The sequence below is a fragment of the Microchirus variegatus genome, assembly GCF_963457635.1.
Source record: "Microchirus variegatus genome assembly, chromosome: 15".
Taxonomy (NCBI): domain Eukaryota; kingdom Metazoa; phylum Chordata; class Actinopteri; order Pleuronectiformes; family Soleidae; genus Microchirus; species Microchirus variegatus.
The window spans coordinates 22804556-22826448 of NC_139816.1; the positions used below are offsets into that span (position 1 = coordinate 22804556).

The 21893-nt window shown below is 44.4% G+C and overlaps 1 protein-coding gene across 1 annotated transcript in view; it reads left to right on the forward strand.

Moving 5' to 3' along the window:
- Positions 1-21359, forward strand: part of fars2 (phenylalanyl-tRNA synthetase 2, mitochondrial) — a 109489-nt gene extending 88130 nt beyond the window's left edge. Inside the window, exon 10 of the mRNA XM_083901734.1 lies at positions 21204-21359. Coding sequence (XP_083757860.1) covers positions 21204-21342 — 139 coding nt within the window. The 3' untranslated portion in view covers positions 21343-21359. The remainder of the gene's footprint in view (positions 1-21203) is intronic.
- Positions 21360-21893: the final 534 nt, after the last annotated feature.

The window sequence follows — 21893 nt, forward strand, 5'->3', positions numbered from 1 at the left end:
CTCAGTCTGGTCAAACGGGACGGAGAGAGAGACAGAGAAGAACGATGAAAGGAAATAAGGAAGTGATAAATGAGGAAAGAAAGATTATGTGGAGGAAGAATCAGCATCCTTTTCTTCAGTGTGTGCGTGTGACAGTCCAGTCTGCGGTCACAATGAGGTCAATGTGTGTGATAAATGATAGATACTCACTCTGTTTGTATCACTGTATCTGAGTTGTCTTACACACACTGTTTGCTTTGTGTTGACATCTCGTATCCTCGGAGTCAGAGGTCAAACATCCACAGAGAGAGCAAATTCAGCAGAGGGAAACACAACAGTGATGCAACAAATCTCAGTGATGACTCAGCATTTTATTAGACACAATATACAGTACTGTGCAAAAGGTTAGGGCGTTTAACTCATGCAATATGTGTATGTAATGCTTAAGCATGTCTTGAATAAACCTTGTGTAATAGACCTTTTCTGCGGCCTCAAGGATGTTCTTGGTGGCTTTCCTTAATTGCGTTCCTCCAATTCCTAGGAGTTTGAACACTCGCTGTAGTGAGTGACCTGCAAAACCTCTGCACCCGATTTTGACTGGTTCACAGCGGGCTCTCCAGCCATTGATCCGGCACTCTGTGATGAGCTCTGAGTATTTTGCCCTCTTGCACTCATTGGCTTCATCCATCCGTTCCTCCAGGGGACTGTCAGTGACATGAGCACCACTTACTTAGTTGACTCCTATGTAAACACCATGTCTGGGCGGAGTGAAGTGGTAGCAATGTTCGCCGAGAACTTGAGTTGCCTTCCCAGGTCAACTTGGAGCTGCTAGTCACAAGCGGTCGCGAGGAGCCTTCCTGTGGAGTTGGGCTGGTGGTTTGCCTTCTGCCCTGCTCTGATGAAGGTGATTGACTGCTTTGGAGTGACCTGGGACTTGCTGTGTTGTATCACTGTGCAGATGGAATCCGCCAAGGATTTTAAAACTTGGTCGTGGCGCCAGCAATACCGCCCCTTCCCTATAGCCTTTGGGCAACAACTCAGAATGTGCTCCATGGTGCCCCTCCTCTGGCACTCGCAGTGTCTGCGAGGCCCCAGCTGTGCTGATTGACCGGGCTTGGGAGGACGTCATACACAGATTGTATGAGGAACTTTATTTGCAGAGGTTCAGCTCTCCAGAGCTCTGCCCAGGTGAGTTTGCGAGGTTCCGCATGCTCCCATTTCTCCACGTTCCTTTCTTGGACATTCCGACCATCTTGCTGCATCGTTCCTTCCTCCACCTCAGCACCGGATTTGTCGATGATGTGAGCCAAGAAATCAGGTCGCTCTTGTTCTGCTGCAAAGCCGATGCGTCCTTCAGGGAGCTGTCAAAGATTTTTCCCAGGCTCTTGACAGGTCTTTCGGTCACTGTTGTTACCTCTTCGGGTAAAGCGGAAATGGTCGGCCACTTTTCTTTTGTTCACGGCTAGAGTCCTGGACTTCCCTGGCTTCCCGAAGCTCATCTTTGCCCATGTGATGAGCCCTGCAGGAGCCATCTGCACCCAGGATCATTCGTGGTCATCACTGTCAAGTCATCCATAAAGGCCGTTATGGTGGGCTGCCGGGTCCCAGATCTTGATTTTGGCCCTCTGCATTCAACCTCCGCAGACTTGACAATCATGTTCATGGCCACAGAGAAGGGTGACACCGAGATTATACAGCCGGTGATTATACTCTTCTCCAGGTGGTGCCAGGCAGATGTTACCTGGCCTGGGGAGACTCTTGCGCTGAAATCGCTGTAGTAGTCCATGATGGGGTTGCAGATCTTCCCAGGAGCGTGGTGTCTTGTCAGTGCTGGTTCGACAAGCTTGTGCAGGATAGATCCGTAGGCATTGGTTAGATCAAGCCAGAGATTTGCCAAGACTCCGTTGTTTTTCCTTGCCTCCTTGATCCACTGCGTCACCACTTCTGTATGCTCCAGGCACTCCAGGAACTCCCCCCTTTTGGACAGAGGTGTATATGTGACCAGCCATGTCAAAACCGGTCACACGTCTACCGAGGGAGGTTTTGAGTTATTTACAGATTCTGAAAGTGTGATTTCTAAGCTTTCCAACAATGTCCAACACATGCAAAAAATAATATTTGAAGAATATATGGCCTTTTGAATGTAGGCACTCCTGGACGGACAGACGTGCAGTAGATGTTACCCAAAACATACAATACATAATGACAAAAATAAAAAGTGAAAAAGTCTTTAAATGCCAGGATCCATCTGGATCACTGGGTTTGTCACAGTCTGTAGTGAAGGCTGTTGTGGTCAGAGACTTGAAGAGGACGGAATCCTCCTTCCTGTCCTGACCTCATGTTGTTCACTGGTGTCAGCAGAACTGTAAGAGATTAAAAATCAGTTAGAGATGTGCTACATGTGGATTTATGTGCTACATCTCATTGGGGGACATAGGGTAAGTGGTGAGGGTTGAGAAATCGAGGACGGGGTAGAGAAAGTGCGGCTCGTGCAAAGTCTGTGTGCTCATTCTAAGTGCATGATGGGAAATTCCCCCAGCAGTCTAAGCCTATGGCAGCATAAGATAGACTATTCTAATCAGGACATACCTGATCTAGCTTCGACTATAGGCTATGTTAAAGAGGTGGGTTTTCATTCTCACCTTAAAGGTGGAGACAGAGTCAGTGCAAGGGACTGGAGTGTTACTGCCTAGGTTTAGAGCCAAAAGATATAAGGTGCTCTTATATGTGACCCGCCACGGACCAAGCGGGAACAAGTCAGTCGAGCGCAAAACGAGAAAAACCGGAAAACGTTTTTTTTTTCAAAATGAGGGATTTCCGTTTTTTTCAAAATGACACAAGTTGAAGTTTTGAAGAAGCCACTACCTGCTTCAAATCACAGTATTGTGGGTCTTTAAACCATAAACTTTGTGTTTGAATTAAGGTTGTTTTATCGCTGTGAATCGCTCCTAGTTTGGGTGTGGCGATCTCACATTCCAGAGCTTTTGTTGTTTTTTCAGCCAATCAGCTGAAGATCACGGAGAATACACATGGCTAATTAATATGCATGCAGAGAGAGAGAGAGAGAGCGACGGAGGGGAGAGAGAGAGTCTGGAAAGTTCCAGCAGCTGTATGGCTGTGTGTGTGTGTGTGTGTGCAGTGCGAAATTAAAGCGTGATTATCATCAAAGCAGTCATCATCAAAGCTTTGTTTGACAAAGGAAGACAAAGAGAACAGGACAATAAGTCAGCTGTGGCTGAGCAGCTTCTTCACAAGGACAGCGAAAGCACAGAGACGGCTGTGTGTGGACTGTTAGCATTTTAAGCTAGCGATCTTTATGCTAACGTGTTAGCAGACTTCATCGTCACAAAAACAACAAACAGATGGATTATTCCGCGGCTGAAATAGAACAGGACACACACGGTAGTTGTCTGAGATGATGACATGACGCCAGCACCGCACTATCTCCTAATTGGACTTTTGGAGGCGAACAGATGTAAAACTGCGACGAAAAGGAAGCACGCCAGGACCTCTTATCTGATCGGAGGCACTGAAGTCTGCCGGAATACCTTTCAGTTTCTTATGGGGTGAGTTTTCATTAAAGTTGTTTATCTATGTTATGTTAGTGTTCATTCAAAGTCACATACAGACGCACATAGGGACGCTGTCTTTTAATAATCCACTGTGCGTTTCATAACGCCCTTTGGCTACATTGTTATTAGCTATGCTTGCTTAGCTCGCTAGCTCGGTACTGTATTATTACAATGAGAATGATGCGCACATCGAAACTTTTGTTCGGTCAGATGAGCGTATTATAAGTCGTAAGAGGAGCATGTCACGGCCCTCTTTGAGATTTTGTACACCCGCAGGTTCAGTTTGATAATTCAAATGCTTTGGGACGAAACTTCTGTGTTCGAAACCTAACATTGCATTGAATGATGTGTGAATGCCACACCTGTGCATGCATGAATCACACATGTGATTAACACAATGTGTGATGAACGTGTTAATTACACGTGCAATTCATGCACATAAAGGTGTGGCATTCACACATAATTCAAACAATACTACTGATCAATCTATACTGATTCAGTGATTAAATGCCTGTTAACATGAACCATGATCTGAAACAAGTATTTTTTTTTTTTTTCAGAATCCTGGGCATAAGGATTGGCATGTGAAGTTGCTGCCAACCCATGTGTCCAAGGCCTCAGTGTGTTGTCTATACATGAGGTCGGCTAAGGCTCTTGGTATGTGTATAAATTGATTTCTATACATGCCAAATGCTTATATAGACTGCAATATGTAATGTGTAAAATGTGATTTTTTGGGGGGGAAAAGTAAAATAATAATTTTCATTGTGGTTCTTGCTGTCAACACGTAGTGGAACACAGCTCTCCTGAAAGTCGCCTCAATATTCCGCAGCTTGTTGGAACGGCAGATGGCAGAGTGATAGTAAAGACCATCGACTGGCAGACACATCTGAGTCCCTACTTTCAAAAGCTCCCACAGATCAAGAGTTATCAGAACTTTAGGTATTTATATTCAAAATTCTGCATTTTATGAATAAAAAAATCACGAATGGACATAATAGTGTCCCATGTGAACAGTGAGCCATGTTTTAAATATCCTGTTGTGTGCTTCTATTCTGTCACAGCTTTGATGCCAACAGACCAGGTGTGGTGCTTGCTCAAACTCACAGTGACGCAGAGCCTATCGAGTTTCAGCTACTGCGCAACCCAGGAGTTCTGCCCCCTGTTGACAGTCTTCCCGTTCTGACCCCACCTGGACTGACCATGGACAGGCAGACGTATCTTTTTGAAAAAATCAGGCCTTTGTTCTGATGAGGCAAAATACTTCACATGCCCAGCACCAAAGGTTACAGCACAGAAGAGTAAGCAGAAGAGGGTGCGTTTGTGATGTCATCATTTAGCTGCATATCAACTGTGATGGACGGAGGGGTACAGTCACTACTGGAAAATATTGAACTCTCCTTCACACACTTAGATATATTGTATTTGATATTTGAAGTATGTATCTATCTTTCACCTTTCTTGTTTCTCATTTTTATTCAAGTGCTTTTTGTAACAGAAGAATTTCCCTCTGGGGATCAATAAAGTAAATTCTGATTCTTATCAGTCCACTGAAGTACTTACAGCAAATAACACTACATTGACATGAACTACATTCATTCCTTTGTTTTCAAACTGCTACACTGTTTCTGTCCTGTGGGCTAACAGACATCAGATGTCACTGACAGCTAGACTGGGTGGGGGGTTGTGACCATGTTAATGTGATGCAAATGAGCAGCTATTGGCCTGGCTCCTCAAGAAGGTCGAAATCTTTCAGGCTGAATTTCTCCCTAAAGCAGTTTGAGGAGTGGCTACATTCAAATGGCCACATCTTCTTCAACCCTTTTGCCATGGCTGGACACATATCTTTTGGCCCGAGGACCATGACCTCAGTTTTTTCCGTGTTAAGCATCAGAAAGTTCCGAGTCATCCACGTCTGTATGTCTATGAGACAATCCTGGAGTTTAATAGATGGGTTTGGGTCATCCGGTCGTACAGATACATATGGCTGGGTGTCGTCTGCATAACAATGAAAATCTATGTTGTGTTTCCTGATAATGTTGCCTAATGGCAGCATGTACAGGGTAAAAAGAATAGGTACGAGCACGGAACCCTGAGGAACTCCGTAGTTAACCTTAGTGAATATGGAGGATTCCTCGTTTACACTAACAAACTGAAATCTGTCCGATAAATAGGACTTGAACCAGGCAAGTGCCGATCCTCTAATCCCAACATCTTGTTCTAGTCTATGTAACAGGATCTCATGATCTATCATATCAAATGCTGCACTGAGATCCAGCAGGACCAGTATAGAAGCCAGTCCTTTTTCAGAGGCCATAAGAATATCCTCTTTTACTCTAAGTAGTTCAGTCTCTGTGCTATGGTGGGTTCTAAACCCAGACTGGAACTTTTCAAATACTATTTAATCAATAATATTATTGCTACACAGGTGATCGCACAACTGGGTGGCTACAGCTTTTTCTAAAATCTTTGAAATAAAAGGGAGGTTTGAGATCGGTCTATAGTTACTCAAAATGCTACTGTCGAGAGAAGGCTTTTTAAGTAATGGCTTAGTTACTGCCATCTTAAAGGCCTTTGGGACACAGCCGCTCAGTAAAGACATATTTATTTGATCTAGTAAAATATTACCAACTTGTGGTAGAGCCTCTCTAAGGAGTCTAGCTGGTATAGGGTCCAACTGACATGTAGTAAGTCTAGAGGAGGAGACCAGTGAGGTCAGCTCCAGGAGGCTTATAGGAATAAAATGATTTAGTACGTGTAAAGCTGGAGCCACGATTAAGTCTAGGCTCGCTGTACTAAACTGGTTGTTAATTCTATCTCTGATCGTTTCTATCTTATCGTCTATCTGTCTTATACACACAGAACAATACATATACATCCATCCATCATCTACCGCTTTATCCTCCACCAGAGGGTCGGGGGGGTGCTGTGCCTATCTCAGCAGACATTGGGCGATAGGCGGGGTACACCCTGGACAGTTCGCCAGTCCATCACAGGGCCACGTATAGAGACAAACAACCAATCACTCACACACTCACACCTACGGTCAATTTAGAGTGACCAATTCACCTAATCCGCATATCGCATGTTTTTGGACTGTGGGAGGAAGCCGGAGAACCCGGAGGAAACCCACGCACACACGGGGAGATCATGCAAACTCCTTGCAGAAAGGCCCTTGTTCTGAAGTTGTTCCAAACGGGGCTCGAACCCAGGAACCCGGGTCTTCTTGCTGCAAAGGCAAGAGTGCTAACCATTACACCAACCGTGGCCCCCAATATACATATACAATACATTAAAAACTGGACATAATATCCTCTTAAAGCTCACATAGAGTGGTCTTGTTTCACATATATGTTAGTTATGGAGGTCTACTTACATACATTAACTTGTTTTTATGGTCAAAAACCTCCTAGTTGCTGTAAACGAGCCGATTGAAATCCTCTTTTCTGACGGTGTTTCCCAAACACGATATTTGAGACTCAACTCTCTCACCCAGAAGACAGAGTCTTGTGATTGGCCAATATATTCAGCACACCCGCTGTCAGAAGCACAGCTCCCCCCTCTGGAACGGTGGATGCACTGCTACTCGTTATCAAAACATTGTTTTAACAATGTCTAAAAATAGCTTCTTCACAACTCCCCGTCGCAGTCCCTTTGTTGACTTTGACCCGGAGTCAGACCCAAAGTCAGAAGACACTGTCGCTCGTGAAAAACCTCCACAACGGACGTTATTTCTTCTTCTGCAGTTCATTATACGCAACCGGATGTGCCCGGACTAGTGCCTGGAGCAGGAGGATCTGCTGTTCCAGAGAACCGCTGTTTACTTAACCGTACCGGGTTTTTTCAGAAATCTCGCTGAGCCCAAGATTACAATAAAACACAGCGTTCTCAGCAATGGCTGAACTGTTTGTTTAGAACCTTCAGGGCTTCTTAAACAAGGTAAAGATGCAGATACACACTAAAAAACAGCGTTAATAGGAACTTCTGGTCTAGGTCCGCTTTAAGATTTGAAATGAAATAACTTATAAGTATAGGAAAGGGTGGGTGGCTTATTCTGTTATCATTTCTTGTCCTTACACAAATCGGTTGTTTGAATAAGACATTTCAGTTAAATATATCATATAGGACAGCGGTCCTCAACCTTTTTTGCTCCACGGACCGGTTTAATGTCAGGAAATATTTTCGCGGACCGGCCCCCTAACGGTCTCTGGTCGCTATGGTAACGCTTAAACGTGCCTTCAAAATAAGAGACACAAAACAGCTGTAAACGTTTCCTTAATGTTTATATATTTGTTTCAATTGCTAAGTGAAGCCTGTCATATTTGGGACAAGAGTCGGGACCTTAATTTGCTTGCACAAAACTATTGATCAGCACTCAGCATTTGTTTGTTGTTCATCAAAATCAGTATGTGCATTTACTTATTTTTGTGTAGGCTGAATACGTCGCACAAGTAAGCGAGTTTTGCGACTCACTCCTTGTCACTGAAATGTTCTGCCAGCGGGGACTTCTTTTCTGAGAGAAATCTCTGCAGCGGCTATCGCTGCAAACACTCTGGCCAGTGATCTCCCTCGTGATGCGTCAAGAGTGAGTCATAGATGGATGTAACGGAGGGAATCCGGTCATTTTTCAAAATAAAACATTGTTCAGACCCCGATAATAAATAAAACGGAAATAAGTTTATTTTATTCAAGTTATTTATTCTTTTTGTGCGGCCGTGGACCGGTACCAGTCCGCGGCCCGGTGGTTGGGGACCGCTGATATAGGAGACAAACACGTTGCTATTTGAGAAGTGAAATATATGATTTACAGAAAGTGTGCAAGAATTATTTAAACAAAATTAGGCATGTGCATAAGTTTAGAAAGAAAAAGAAAAAGAAAAAGAAACATTTTGTGCATCCTCCTTTTGCAGAAATAACAGTCTCTAAACACTTCCTATAGCTTCCAATTAGAGTCTGGATTCTGGCCGAAGGTATTTTGGACCATTCTTCTTTACAAAAAATCTCCAATTCAGTCAGGTTTGATGGTTTCCGAGCATGGACAGTCCGCTTTAAATCACACCACAAATGTTCAATAATATTCAGGTCTGGGGACTGAGATGGCCATTCCAGAACGTTGTATTTGTTCCTCTGCATGAATGCCTTAGTAGATTTTTAGCAGTGTTTAAAGTCGTTGTCTTGTTGAAAGATCCAGCCCCGGCACAACTTCAACTTTGTCACTGATTCCTGGACATTGTTCTCCAGAATCTGCTGATATTGCAGACTTTGCGGACTTTGAGGCATAAAAACAATGAAAATCACACTCCTCCAAGCCTGGGTTTATGTTAGCCAATATATGACAGCTTTTATCCACTGGAAAAAATGCCAAATAATTAAATCAATAATTAAGGCTAGATAGTTAGCTAGATCTCACTTGTGTGGCAGAATTGTGTGTTCTTGTAGTATTGAGGTATATGACAGGAAGATTTGTCATTGTTTAAAAAAAAAAAAAAAAAAAATTTACCACAGGTCTGTTAAGTCGCTTTAAAGTTGTGTATACAGTATCATACTTGCCTGTATAAAGTTCATTATAGACTTATATAAAATCAACAATAATGATGATAATAATATTATAACAGAGCATCCATATCGGAATAGTATCAATATCAGCAGATATCCAAATTCAGGTATCAGGATTGGATCGGAAGTGAAAAAAAATGGATCGGTGCGTGCAGTAGAGGATAGACTGGAGGAGCATAAACTAGAGTACAGTAGATTAGACTTTATTGATTTTACAGGTGTGGATAAACTATATAATTTCAGATGGCGCCGTGCTAGCGGCAGCTTGATACAGCAGCTCTCTGTTTGTGTTAGTTCTTCTTCAATTTAAGCACCTTTTTTTTTAATTTATTATTTTTCGCATTAGGAGTGACACTTCTCTAACAGTTACGCCATGTACTCCGCTAATTTTGCGCGGTTTATGTGGCTCGTCTGTTACTTTTTCCTGCTTTTTGGTGGCGTGGCAGACGCACAGCGGAGCGAGGGCATTGTTTACACGCGCGACCAGCTGATCGCGCTGAGGGAGCCGGCTCTCCTGATCACAGCACGGCCTGAAATTCCGAAGGAACTGCAGCGGAAGCGGCGGGGCTGCAGAGCCGGAGCCAAAGGGAGAGCCAAAGCGAGGAGGTACAAACCAGCAGTACCTGCAATAATCACGGGGAATGTGAGATCCCTGGGAAATAAAACGGACGAGCTCTGCGCGCTTGTGAGGAACAGCTGGGTGTTCAGGGAGAGCAGCCTCATGTGTTTCACCGAGACATGGCTGCACTCACACTTCACCGATCACAGCGTGGCAGTACCGGGCTTTAAGACTGTGCGGGCGGACAGAGACGCTGCGCTGAGCGGTAAGAAGAAAGGGGGCGGCGTTGCTGTGTACGTGAATGAGAAGTGGTGTCACCCCGGACATGTTTGTGAGAAGGAGCGTCTGTGTAGCCCGGACATAGAACTTTTGGCTGTGGGAATGCGCCCATACTACCTCCCCAGGGAATATACCTCCGTGATTGTTGTGGCTGTTTACATCCCTCCCTCAGCTGATGCAATGGCAGCAGTAGACAGTGTCCACTCTACTGTGTCCAGATTACAGACACGGCATCCCACTGCATTTATTACAATTACTGGGGATTTTAACCACACCAACCTGGACTCTGTTTTACCAACCTTCCACCAATATGTTGACTGCCCCACCAGAGACAATAAAACAATAGACCTTTTGTATGCTAATGCTAGGGATGCATACACAGCTACTGCCCTTCCCCCTCTTGGCATGTCTGATCACAACCTGGTCCAGCTGACTCCCAGGTATGTTCCTGTAGTGAAGAGGCTTCCTGTTGCCACCCGCTCAGTGAGAAGGAGTACACAGGAGGCTGACATGGCTCTGCAGGACTGCTTTGAGTCTACAGATTGGGATGCGCTCTGCATGCCACATGGGGAGGACATCAACTCCATGACAGACTGCATCACGGAATATATCAGGTTCTGTGAACTCACGGTTCTCCCTGCCCGGACTGTCCACTGCTACCCCAACAACAAACCTTGGATCACCAGGGATCTGAAGACCCTCCTCAACAAAAAGAAAGAGGCCTTCAGAAATGGGGACCGGGAGGAAATGAAGAAGGTACAACGTGACCTGAAGGAGATGCTGAGGCAGAGCAAAGACACCTACAGGAGGAAGCTGGAGTCCAAACTCCAGCAGAACGACATGAGGGAGGTGTGGTCCGGAATGAAGACCATCACCGGATTCAACGTGAAGGAGAAACCGACAGAGGGCACCGTCGAGAGGGCTAACCAGCTGAACCTCTTCTTTAACAGGTTCAGCACACAGACTTCAACACAGCCCCCTGCCGCCTCCTCCACATTTCACACCTCCCTCCCTCCCCCCCGCCTCTGCTCCTCCACCCTCTGCCCCCCCTGGAGAGCTGCTTGGACACAGTCTCACCTCCCCCCCTCCCCTCTTCCCCCCCACCCCTCTCAGTGACAACCAACCAGGTCAGAAGACAGCTTGAGAGACTGCAGCAGAACAAGGCTGCGGGCCCGGACGGTCTCAGCCCCAGGCTACTGAGGGCTTGTGCCACCCAGCTGGCTGCGATCCTGCAGCACCTCTTCAACCTGAGCCTCCAACAGGGGATGGTCCCAGCACTGTGGAAGACATCGTGCCTGGTTCCTGTCCCCAAGACAAAGTCATCATCATGTGAACCCAAGGATTACCGTCCAGTGGCCTTGACGTCGCATGTGATGAAAGTGCTGGAGAGGCTGGTCTTGTCTCACCTCAGACCGCAGGTTAAGTCCTCACTGGACCCGCTTCAGTTTGCTTATCAGCCCAATCTGGGGGTGGATGACGCCATCACCTATCTGCTGCATCGAGCTCAGTCTCACCTGGATGGTGCTGGAGGCACTGTGAGAATCACTTTCTTTGATTTCTCCAGTGCTTTCAACACCATTCAGCCACTGTTACTGGGGGAGAAGTTGCGGAAGGTGGGGGTGGACATGCCCACCATCTCCTGGATCACTGATTACCTGACAGGCAGACCACAGTTCGTCCGACTGGGTCGTGGTTTGTCTGATGTGGTGGTTAGTGATGTAGGAGCCCCACAAGGAACTGTGCTGTCCCCCTTCCTGTTCACCATATACACCTCAGACCTTCAGTATGACTCCGTGTCATGCCACCTGCAGAAGTTCTCAGATGACTCTGCGGTGGTAGGGTGTATAAAGGATGGACAGGAGGGGGAGTACAGGACAGTGGTAGCTGACTTTGTGAAGTGGGCCAGTGAGAACCACCTGCTTCTGAATGTGACCAAGACCAAGGAGATGGTGGTGGACTTCAGGAGGAAGAAGACAGCTCCACAACCGCTGACGGTGCTGGGGGAGCACATAGAGATGGTGGAGGATTACAAATTCCTCGGTGTGAGGTTGAACAACAGATTGGACTGGAAGGCTAACACCAGTGCTGTGTACAGGAAGGGGATGAGCAGGCTCTTCTTTCTGAGGAGGCTGCGATCCTTTGATGTATGCAGCAAGATGCTGGAGTTATTTTACCAGTCTGTTGTGGCCAGCACACTGTTCTTTGCTGTGGTGTGCTGGGGGAGCAGCATGGGAGCCGGTGAAACCAGCAAAATCAACAAACTGATTAAGAAGGCCGGCTCCATCATTGGCTGCAAGCAGGACACCGTGGAAACGGTGGTGGAGAGGAGGATGCTGAACAAACTGCTATCCATCATGGATAACTCTGATCATCCTCTCCACCACATCCTCCAGGCTCAGGAGAGCACATTCTCCAGGAGATTCAGACAGCTCCGCTGTCACAAGGACAGATTCAGGAAGTCATTCCTGCCATCAGCCATCAGGATTTACAACTCATCCCTGTAAAACTGACTCTGCTCCATTGCACAACAGCACAGTGTATACTTTATATTAATATATTGGACAGACTACATTAGTCTCTCCTTTATGTCATTGCACCTGATCCTATGGGTCATTCATTCTTCACTTTTTGCACTATATTCTTTACATACTTTTGTACACTCATTTATTTATGTTGAATTCTTTTCTTGTATTGTATTTTGCTGCTGTGCCACAACAATTTCCCCTTGGGGATGAATAAAGTATTTCTATTCTATTCTATTCTATTCTAATAGAATATAAATATACAAACATAGAAACACAATTGCAACATTATAATGTACAATGTAACATCAAAAATACTCAATAACAATAATCTGTGCGTGTGCGCGTGTTCTAGATTTTCCTCCATGTTACGTTGAACCAGAACAGAAGGTAAAGAGACAGAAGAACACAGAGAGAGAGAGAGAGAGGGAGCAGGTTAACTTTACATCAACACAATCAATACACACACACACACACACACACACACGTGTGTAACCTGAGAAAGGACGATGATGAAGATGCTCCTGTGGTTCAGTGGAAAAGCACTTGTGCCTCCATTTTACTGATAATGATCCTCTTCCTGCTTTTCCTCCATTTTAATACAATTAATTCACACAATCACTCACTCACACGCACACTTTCTCTCTCTCACACACACACACACACTCTCACTCACACACTCAAGTTTCTTCCTGTTTGTCTCTCAACGTGTATCGACCCAAACACTCTCTCTCTCTCTCTCTCTCTCTCTCTCTCTCTCTCTCTCTCACACACACACTACTGGTTTTAAATGAATGAGAGAGAGAGAGAGAGAGAGAGCACGTTGGACGAGAGAGGCAGGCACAGACAAAAACATGGAGTGAGTTCCAGTACATTATTGTTGTTATTATAATTATTATTATTATTTATTTCTTTTTGTTTCTTTTTGTAAAATTGGAACAAAAACAAACAAACTAGCGAGTAACAGTGATGTCATCAGAGCTGGACTTTCACTCTCACATAAGACACTGACACACACAATAACACCCAGGCCCAGTAGAGTAGTAAGAAGCTTAGCACAGGAAAGTTAGCTTAGCATTAGTGCCAACAAGAATCGTCTTCAGTTGAAGCAAAGACAAATGATTCAGAGTATTGTGACTTTAGAAATCGTTTTTTTAATTCTGTATTTTTGTAAATTAAGTTTTAGTCTTTTTTTACCTCTATATTTTGTTTTGATTTGACTTTTTGTTGTTTTTTGGAATCAATACAGAAAGCAGATGCCAAATATTATAGTATTTTAGTGTATGAAGTCTCTGACATTTCTGTGATGGAGCAGTTAGTAATTTACATTGGATATGTTGATGTTCATGGAGGGATTCATTTTGATTTCCTGGAAATCAAGGATGTGCTTGAAAAGAGTCCATCTGCAAATGCAGAAACCATCTCGGAGCTCATCATTGAGGAGCTGAAAGACTGTGGATTACCTCCTGAGAATCTCTGTGCTTTTGGTTCAGATGGAGCAAGTGTCATGAGAGGTTCCAAATCAGGGGTTGGAGTACGGCTGAAGAAGACTCAGTAATTATGATCCAAAGTCATTGTATTACCCCGGATTTCCACTGGACGTGGAACGGCCGCGGCACGGTTCTGCTTCGTCCTCTGCCCGGCGTCAATCCCCACCGGGCGCTTTATGGCAGCGGCGCGGAGCCTTGGGAGCCAGCGGTATTCACGGAAGATCGCGCGATAATCTTGAACGGCCGCGAGATCCCGCGATAGACTGTGTGTATAAAGGAAACAACAACAACACAGCTTATTTCATTCTCCCACGTGGAAGAACTGTTGATCTGGTGTCATAAATTTTATGTTTCTTCACTTCAACAATCAGTCTCTCGTCGTACATTATGACTCCCCGAGACGCTCTGATTAATTGACTATTTACCTGGTAGCACCGGCCACGACGTAATGTTGATGTGAAGTTGTGACAGGCTATAAGACCTGCGTATTGTGTTTTATTTTGAAAGGGGGGCGGAAATGTTTTACTTTGATTCTGTGTCGTTTACGTGTCTGGTGCGATCTGCTTCGTTGAAATTTACGAGGTCCTGCAGCGGCAACGGAAAAAATAGAACTGATTCCTATCGATAGCGCTGCGGCGCGGCGAGCCGCTTCTGGGCCGCTGCTGAGACGTTCCGCAGCGCGTCTGGTGTAAATGCTCTCATTGATTAGAATGGAAGCGATTTGCAACGGCGACCGCGCCGCTGCCGTTCCGTGGCCGTTCCACGTCCAGTGGAAATCCAGGGTTCGGCTGGCTTTACACGACAACGATCTGAACACAAACCGCATAAGTGGCATTGCGTTCCCACTTTTTATTTCGCGTTTAGACGAGCGTCTTTGGGTGGAAATCTGCACGCACACGGTGATGCTAAAGTGTGTGAAATTTGATGTAGTATGCATGCCAGGTGGCTAGGTGGCACTGTGAAGCACTGTCATACAACAATACCAGGAGCGTGCGCAAACGCTGAAACGTCCTTCTACTTCTCTCTAGTAGCGCTGAGTAGCCCACAGTCGAAAACTTAAACATTAACTCGGCGTAATTGCTGAAATGACTCCTGGATAGGTATCAGAGCAGCTAAGGCAACTTGAATGTCCGACTGATGAATATAATCTGACATGTTTGTTGTTGTTTGTCTGTACTGCACATAGATCTGACGTCAACACGTACAGGAGGATAGCCAGCTTGAGCAGCTCAGAGCACACTTTTGCGTTTTCAACCCTTTAGACGGGAACGCGACGGTGGAGCGTTTTTAAGATTTCCACTCTGGAGGGTGGGTTAAATTTTTTGCGTTTTTTAGCCACAAAAATGCCGCCGCCGTCTAAACGAGAGGCACATCTGATAAAATATGTTGTCGGTTCATATGTTGTCTGTTGTCGGAGCGTTGCCGTGTAAAGCCACATTCAAGTACATTCAAGATGTTGAGACAACATTGAAACAGGTCTGGAAAGAAACGGCTTGAATACCCAAATGACTCTGCAGCATTTGTAAAGGCCTGTTGGATGACGAGGAAGTTGGATGTTGAAGCTGGAAAAATGCTGAACAAAAAAGTTCATGTTTAAAGTGCAGAGAGCATGTCCACAAGGTGGATTTCAACAGGCAAAGCCAACATTTACTCGCACTACTCCGGACTTTCAGAGACATTCAAGATTCAACCGCAGCTGCTCTTTTACTGCGTATGAACAACACTAGTGTTGGTACACTACTGATGCTTAGCAAAGTGTTTGCTCACCTGAACACTTTGTCCAAGATCTTTCAAAAAGACCACACATGTTATTCATGTCTGAAGCCAACTCTTGAATATACAAAACCTATGATTCAGGAGATCCAGACCAACTATGATGTTGACCTGAGTGACCTTGTTGCTTCATGGTCCACATGCAGCTTTAGAACTCAGTGGTGAAAAGGATCCTAAAATCATGCTTTTTCTTAAAATATAGGTCCAGGGCTACAGCACAGAGCTTGTGAAAAAACCTGGGCCTGCCCTGTGTTCCAGGCCTTCTCTGTCTGTGACACTACTTGCCTCCCTATGAGCACAGATATTTTGTGATATTTTTGTATCACAGTTTCTGAACTATGGAGATAATCACATTAAAGTTATCGGTGAGCAACTGAAGTTCAACACAGACCAGGCTTTAGCACAATGGTGTAACTTTAAATATGTCATGGCAGGTTGAGTTCCAACCCATGTGCCGAAAGGTGAAGATAGCTCACCGACAGCTTTCATCTTGAAACAAATTGTCAAGCAACAAGTTATCCTGAAAGAGGTCTTTCACTTCATTGTTGACATGGCTACAGTTGTGCCTGTGTCAACCACTCTCTAATGCAGTGGTAGAAAGGGGTGCTCGTGCTCTTAAAAGAATAAAAACCAGACTGAGGAGCACCCTTAAACATGACATACTTTCTACCCTCCTGCACATCTCCATACATGGCCCAGGAATAAGAAACACTGAGTGTCAAGAGATGTTAAACGAAGCCAGAAACAAACCAGGAACCTCCCATCTCTCAAAACTCTTCCCAGAGTTGGGGGTCAAGATTATGCTGAGGTCAGCATGCCAACACCCATCAGCACTGGAACCCAAGTCAACCTCATTGAGGAGAAAGAAGATGAAGAGGATGGCTTAATAGACAGAAGGGTCCAGTTTGAGGGAGAGGCTGTTGCAGACAGGAGGTCTCTGTTTGAGCTGGGCATGGACTCTGGGCCAATTCCAATTCCTATCTTAACCCTCAATCTTAATCCTCAAGCTCAAACCTTATCTTAACTGGCCCTCAAAACCAGGGTTTGAGGGTTATTTTGTCACTTAGAAATGGGACACCTCTTAAATGCAGATACGTCGTCAGACTGTAGGGGGCAGAATAACGTGAAAGCTGCGTCCAGTCTGTTGCTCCCAAGGGTGGTGTTGGAAAATCTCAATATTGAGGGCGATACAGCCCCTAAACTTACCCCTCAACTTAATTTTTCTGAGAATCGGGACAGCACTTGCACTAGAGGAAGCGCATTTTTGAGATTGAGGGTTAAGATTGAGGGTTAAGCAAGGAATTGGAATTCACCCTCTGATCCTGAATAGGAAGATGGTGACAAAAATTATGTTTGAAGAGGGGAGGCATCTGCTGGTAGCATTCTGGACTTTTGTTTAATTATTTAATGATATATTAGTATCTTAAGTTGTGTATGTATATTCTTTTACAACAAAGTTGAAGTGTAAAGTGTAAAGCCCAAAGCCCCCCCCCCCTCCTTGTATTATGGCTGGCTAGTCTGTGTCTTAGAGGAAAGCCCTGTAGCTGTGTCCCCATGAGCTAAAAGCACTGATTTTCTCTTTGGTGGACTTTGGTGCGGGAGAGAAGAGGAGAAGGAGCAATGAATTATTAACAGGACTGTCACTGTAGTCTGGAGACCTGTCTGTCACTCACACACACACACACACTGTAGTCTGATCACCTGATCAATATGACAGGAGTCAGTCTGAGCTCATTAATTATTCACGAGTCTGGACCCTGATTGGTCCATGAGGACGAACAGAGACTTTAATTGTTTTCATTTCTTCTTCGTTAAGTTTTTTTTTTTTCTTCTTTCTCCTCTGGTTTGTTGGTTCAGCCATCCCAGATGTGTAAATATACACATATATATATATGTATACATATATATAAATCCACGGAGATCATCTCATTACCCATGATTCCTTGCCCTCACTAATGTAAATCCACTTGAGATTAGTGGCGCGTGATTGGCCGCTCATAGCAGATGTGCTTCCTCGTTGTCGTGGTGAATAATTCAGACGCTGGTTTCACTGTGGGCCTCGCTGGCATTTCCTCTCTGCTAATTACTGTGCTAAGTGTTTCACTTGACCTTTAGCTGCATGAGTGACATTTTCACTGCTTTTCTAAACATCTGTGTTTGTACAGTTGTTCTCGCGGTGTGAACCGTTTCTGTGTCCACTCATGAGAGAGTGGGAGAGGGAGTGGTTTCCAAACCTATTAGTTGTTTTACTAAGTCTACAATGTATTTATCTCACTGTGAGGCAGACTTTTCCAACAGGAAAATGATGTTTGTTAACCACTCACTCTCCCACAAGTCCATAGAGAAAATCAGTGATTTTAACTCACAGGGACACAGGAGCTGCTAGTCTACTGCCTCATGTGGTCACTTTGTGTCACTGAGGTCAACCTGAATGAAAGATTTTTAATGTCGAATTAACAAAATAAGACATTTAGTGATGGAGGCAGCAGTGGATCAACAACTCCTGTGTGCTGTGATGTTACAATCACTGATTTTCTCTATGGAATTTGGTGTGGGAGAGTGAGTGGTTTACAAACTTCAGTTTACACAAGGAAAAGTCTGTTGATAAAGACGTGAAATTGTTCTTCTAAACAATATATGTTGATGCAGTGAAACGAAAAAAAAATGTCATCCTCCTTTTTCCTCTCGTTCATTCATGAATCTGTCTTCAATTTCTCGAGATTCCGAGGGTTTGAAGTTGTGAACGAATTCCCGTCTGTGTAAAACATTTGTGAAATATGTTGCTCACCGTCCTCCTTTTTGTGTGTCTGAATCTGACATGTTCAGTCCCTCAGCCGCGACCTCTGACCTCACTGTTGACTTGGTCATAGAGATGAAGACAGACTGTTGACAGGATCCTGGTGGATTTTCCAGAGCAGAGCCACAACTCCTGCTCACTCGGCTGCTAACTGCTATAGAGCAGCTGTGAATAATTTATGCACACGTATTAATAGATCACAGGCAGCTCTCACCAGGCCACCGCCGCTGCCTCGCCACAGAGAAAAAAAACACTCCAACTTCACTGCACAGACGAGAAAAAACGTCCTCGTCTGCATCTGAAATTTGTTTGATTTTGTTTGTCATTTTTTATTCATGACCAAAATCCAGCAGAAAACTTTGATTTAAAAAGCAGAACTGTAATTATAATTCAGTTTCATACGGAGGATAGGACGCCATGACGTCACCAGCACTGACAGTAAACTTATCGTATTGTCCATGCTCAAATATCTGTGAATTAAAGGTCCAGTCAGTAACAGTGATACATCTGTTTATAAACACTTCTAATCTCTTGAAAATAAATACAATTTAAGTTTTTGTTGCCTTAGAATATGACTTTAATTTGTGCTTTAAACGAGGGTCTTTTAATGAGGCCACCATCTTGTGCCACCATGTTCCCAAGTCTATGATAATCTTTAAGAAAAAGTTCATGTCTTTATCTCACTGTTAGACAGACAGAAGTTTGTAAACCACTCACTCTCCCACACCAAAGTCCATAGAGAAAATCAGTGATTTTAACATCACAGCACACAGGAGTTGTTGATCCACTGCTGCCTCCATCACTAAGTTCAAATGTCTTATTTTGTCACTTCAGTGTTTGAAATCCTTCATTCAGATTTACCTCAGTGATACAAAGCGACCACACGAGGCAGCAGAGGACCAGCAGCTCCTGTGTCCCTGTGAGCTAAAATCACTGATTTTCTCTATGGACTTTGGTGTGGGAGAGTGAGTGGTTTACAAACTTCAGCTTCCTGTTGGAAAAGTCTGTCTAAAACAAATGCAGTGGGCGTGGCCAATCTGTTTAGCCCCCCCTCATTCCTTCCTTCTTTCCTTGCGTCCTTGTTTCCTCCCCTTGTCTCCTTTCCTCTAGTGTTTTACAGTATCAGGTTTCTCCTCACATGAAGGCCTTGCAATGCTTTCAAGGGCGTTGGCAGCTGCAGGAGTTTTCTCTCGTCTTCACCTCCCTCATCTATCGATCCGTCTCTCTCTCTATCTCTGTCCAGCTCGCCCTGTCTGAATGAAACTTAACACTCGTCCATCCTCTCTCTCTCCCTCTGAATGAAACCCTCATATCTTTTTATTTTATTTTATTGTCTCTATCTTGAGGGGGCGTGGCCTCAGTGGTGCAGTAAAGTTTGGCTTTTTTTAAAGTTTTTTTAAACTTATTGAATGTGTGTTTGTTGTGTGTTTTTTTGCTTCTGTGTATGTCTGTTTTTGTTTGTGTTTTTGTGCATGTTTGTGTGTGTGTGTTTTTGTACATGCTTGTTTTTTTTACGCATGCTTGTTTGTGTTTTTGTGCATGAGTGTTTATGTGCTTTTGTGTGTTTGTGTTTTTTTGTGCATGCGCCTTTGTGTGTTTTTGTGCATGCGTGTTTTTGTCCGTGCATGTTGTTTGTGCGTGCATGTTTGTGTGCGTGTGTTTTTGTGCGTGTGTGTTTTTGTGTGTGCATGTTTGTGTGTTTTTGTGCGTGCATTTGTGTGTTTGTGTGCATGTGTGTTTTTGTCCTTTTTTTTTTCGTGCGTGTTTGTGTGCGCGTGTGTTTTTGTGCGTGCATGTGCTTTTGTGCGTGCATATGTTTTTGTGCGTGCATGTGGGCGTTTGTTTTTGTGCATGCGTGTGTATGTGTGTGTGTATGTTTGTACATGTATGACTGAAAAGCTTATGTTTATTCATCACCCATCTTCTGTGTGCTTTACAATGTGTGTGTTACAGGTGTCACTGTATCGACCTCATGCCCCACCCCCCACATACACACACATGTATGTTAGCTGATAATGGAGACATCAATTATTCAAGAGCAGCACAGTCCATCACATACATTCACTGTGTGCGTGTGCGTGTGTACAAATATGATGTGTAATTGTGTTTGCGTCTCTTTATTTGTTTTCTCTCTCTGACATTTCCACCAAATGTACTTATGTTCAATAATTCACTAGCTGCTGAGAGCGAGAGAGGGAGAGAGACATCAAGAATGAATGTGCTCAGGTAGGGAGAGAGAGAGAGCTGTGTTGTTTCTACTTATGAGTATCAAGTTAAAATGGAGGGAAAAACAAGGAGAGACATTTGTTTTTCCTGGTGTTATAACCTGTGTTTCTTATTTATGACAGCGATCGATACTCATTGATTTTATGTTTTAGAATTAAACATTTATGTTTCCTGGTTTAAAGTCATAGTTCATGTTTATTGACACTGTTAGACAGACTTTTCCAACAGGAAACTGACGTTTGTAAACACTCACTCTCACCAAAGTCCATAGAGAAAATCAGTGATTTTAACATCACAGCACATTACATGTCATTTAGCTGACACAAAGTGACCACACGAGGCAGGAGCAGAGCTAAAATCACTGAGGTTTGGTGTGGGAGAGTGAGTGTTTTTTTACAAACTCCATTATTCAAGTGTAAAATTAAAAATCCATCTCTCTCTCTCGCTCAGGTCAGGGAGGCGGAGTCAGTGTTTCCGCATCATCTACCGCCACATGGAGCGAACTCTGTCTCAGCAGGAGGTTCGACTCGTCCACAAGGAGATTGAAGACGCCGCCGAGGCTGAGCTGGGCGTGCAGGGCAGATACTGACACACACACACACACAGGATGAGATGCATCATAAACATTTATTCTCTGAATAAAGTTTGGTTTGTTTTGAACAGACAACGTCTGTTTGCTTTTACTGCAGGACTTTTACGACTCATTGTCTTCGTGTGTTTTCACACAAACATCTGTAGGTGATGAGACGTCACACGTGTGAGGAGGAAGAATGACTTCATTTATTCAAGACAAATATTCAATCACAGCTGATGGAGTTTTTTATTTGTCCAAGAGAAGAAGGAAGAGAGGGAGTAGTTGCTCACATTTATCCCCGTCAGGATCCTGTAGAATGTCAACTCTGGTTTTGCAGGCTGTTGATCCTTGGTTACCACAGTGATTTACTACCTGGTGCATTCAAACTGAACATGACACCAAGGTTTCATACAATGAGATTACACACACACACACACGCACGCACGCACGCACGCACGCACACACACACACACACACACACACACACACACACACACACACACACACACACACACACACACACACACACACACACACACACACACACACACACACACACACACACA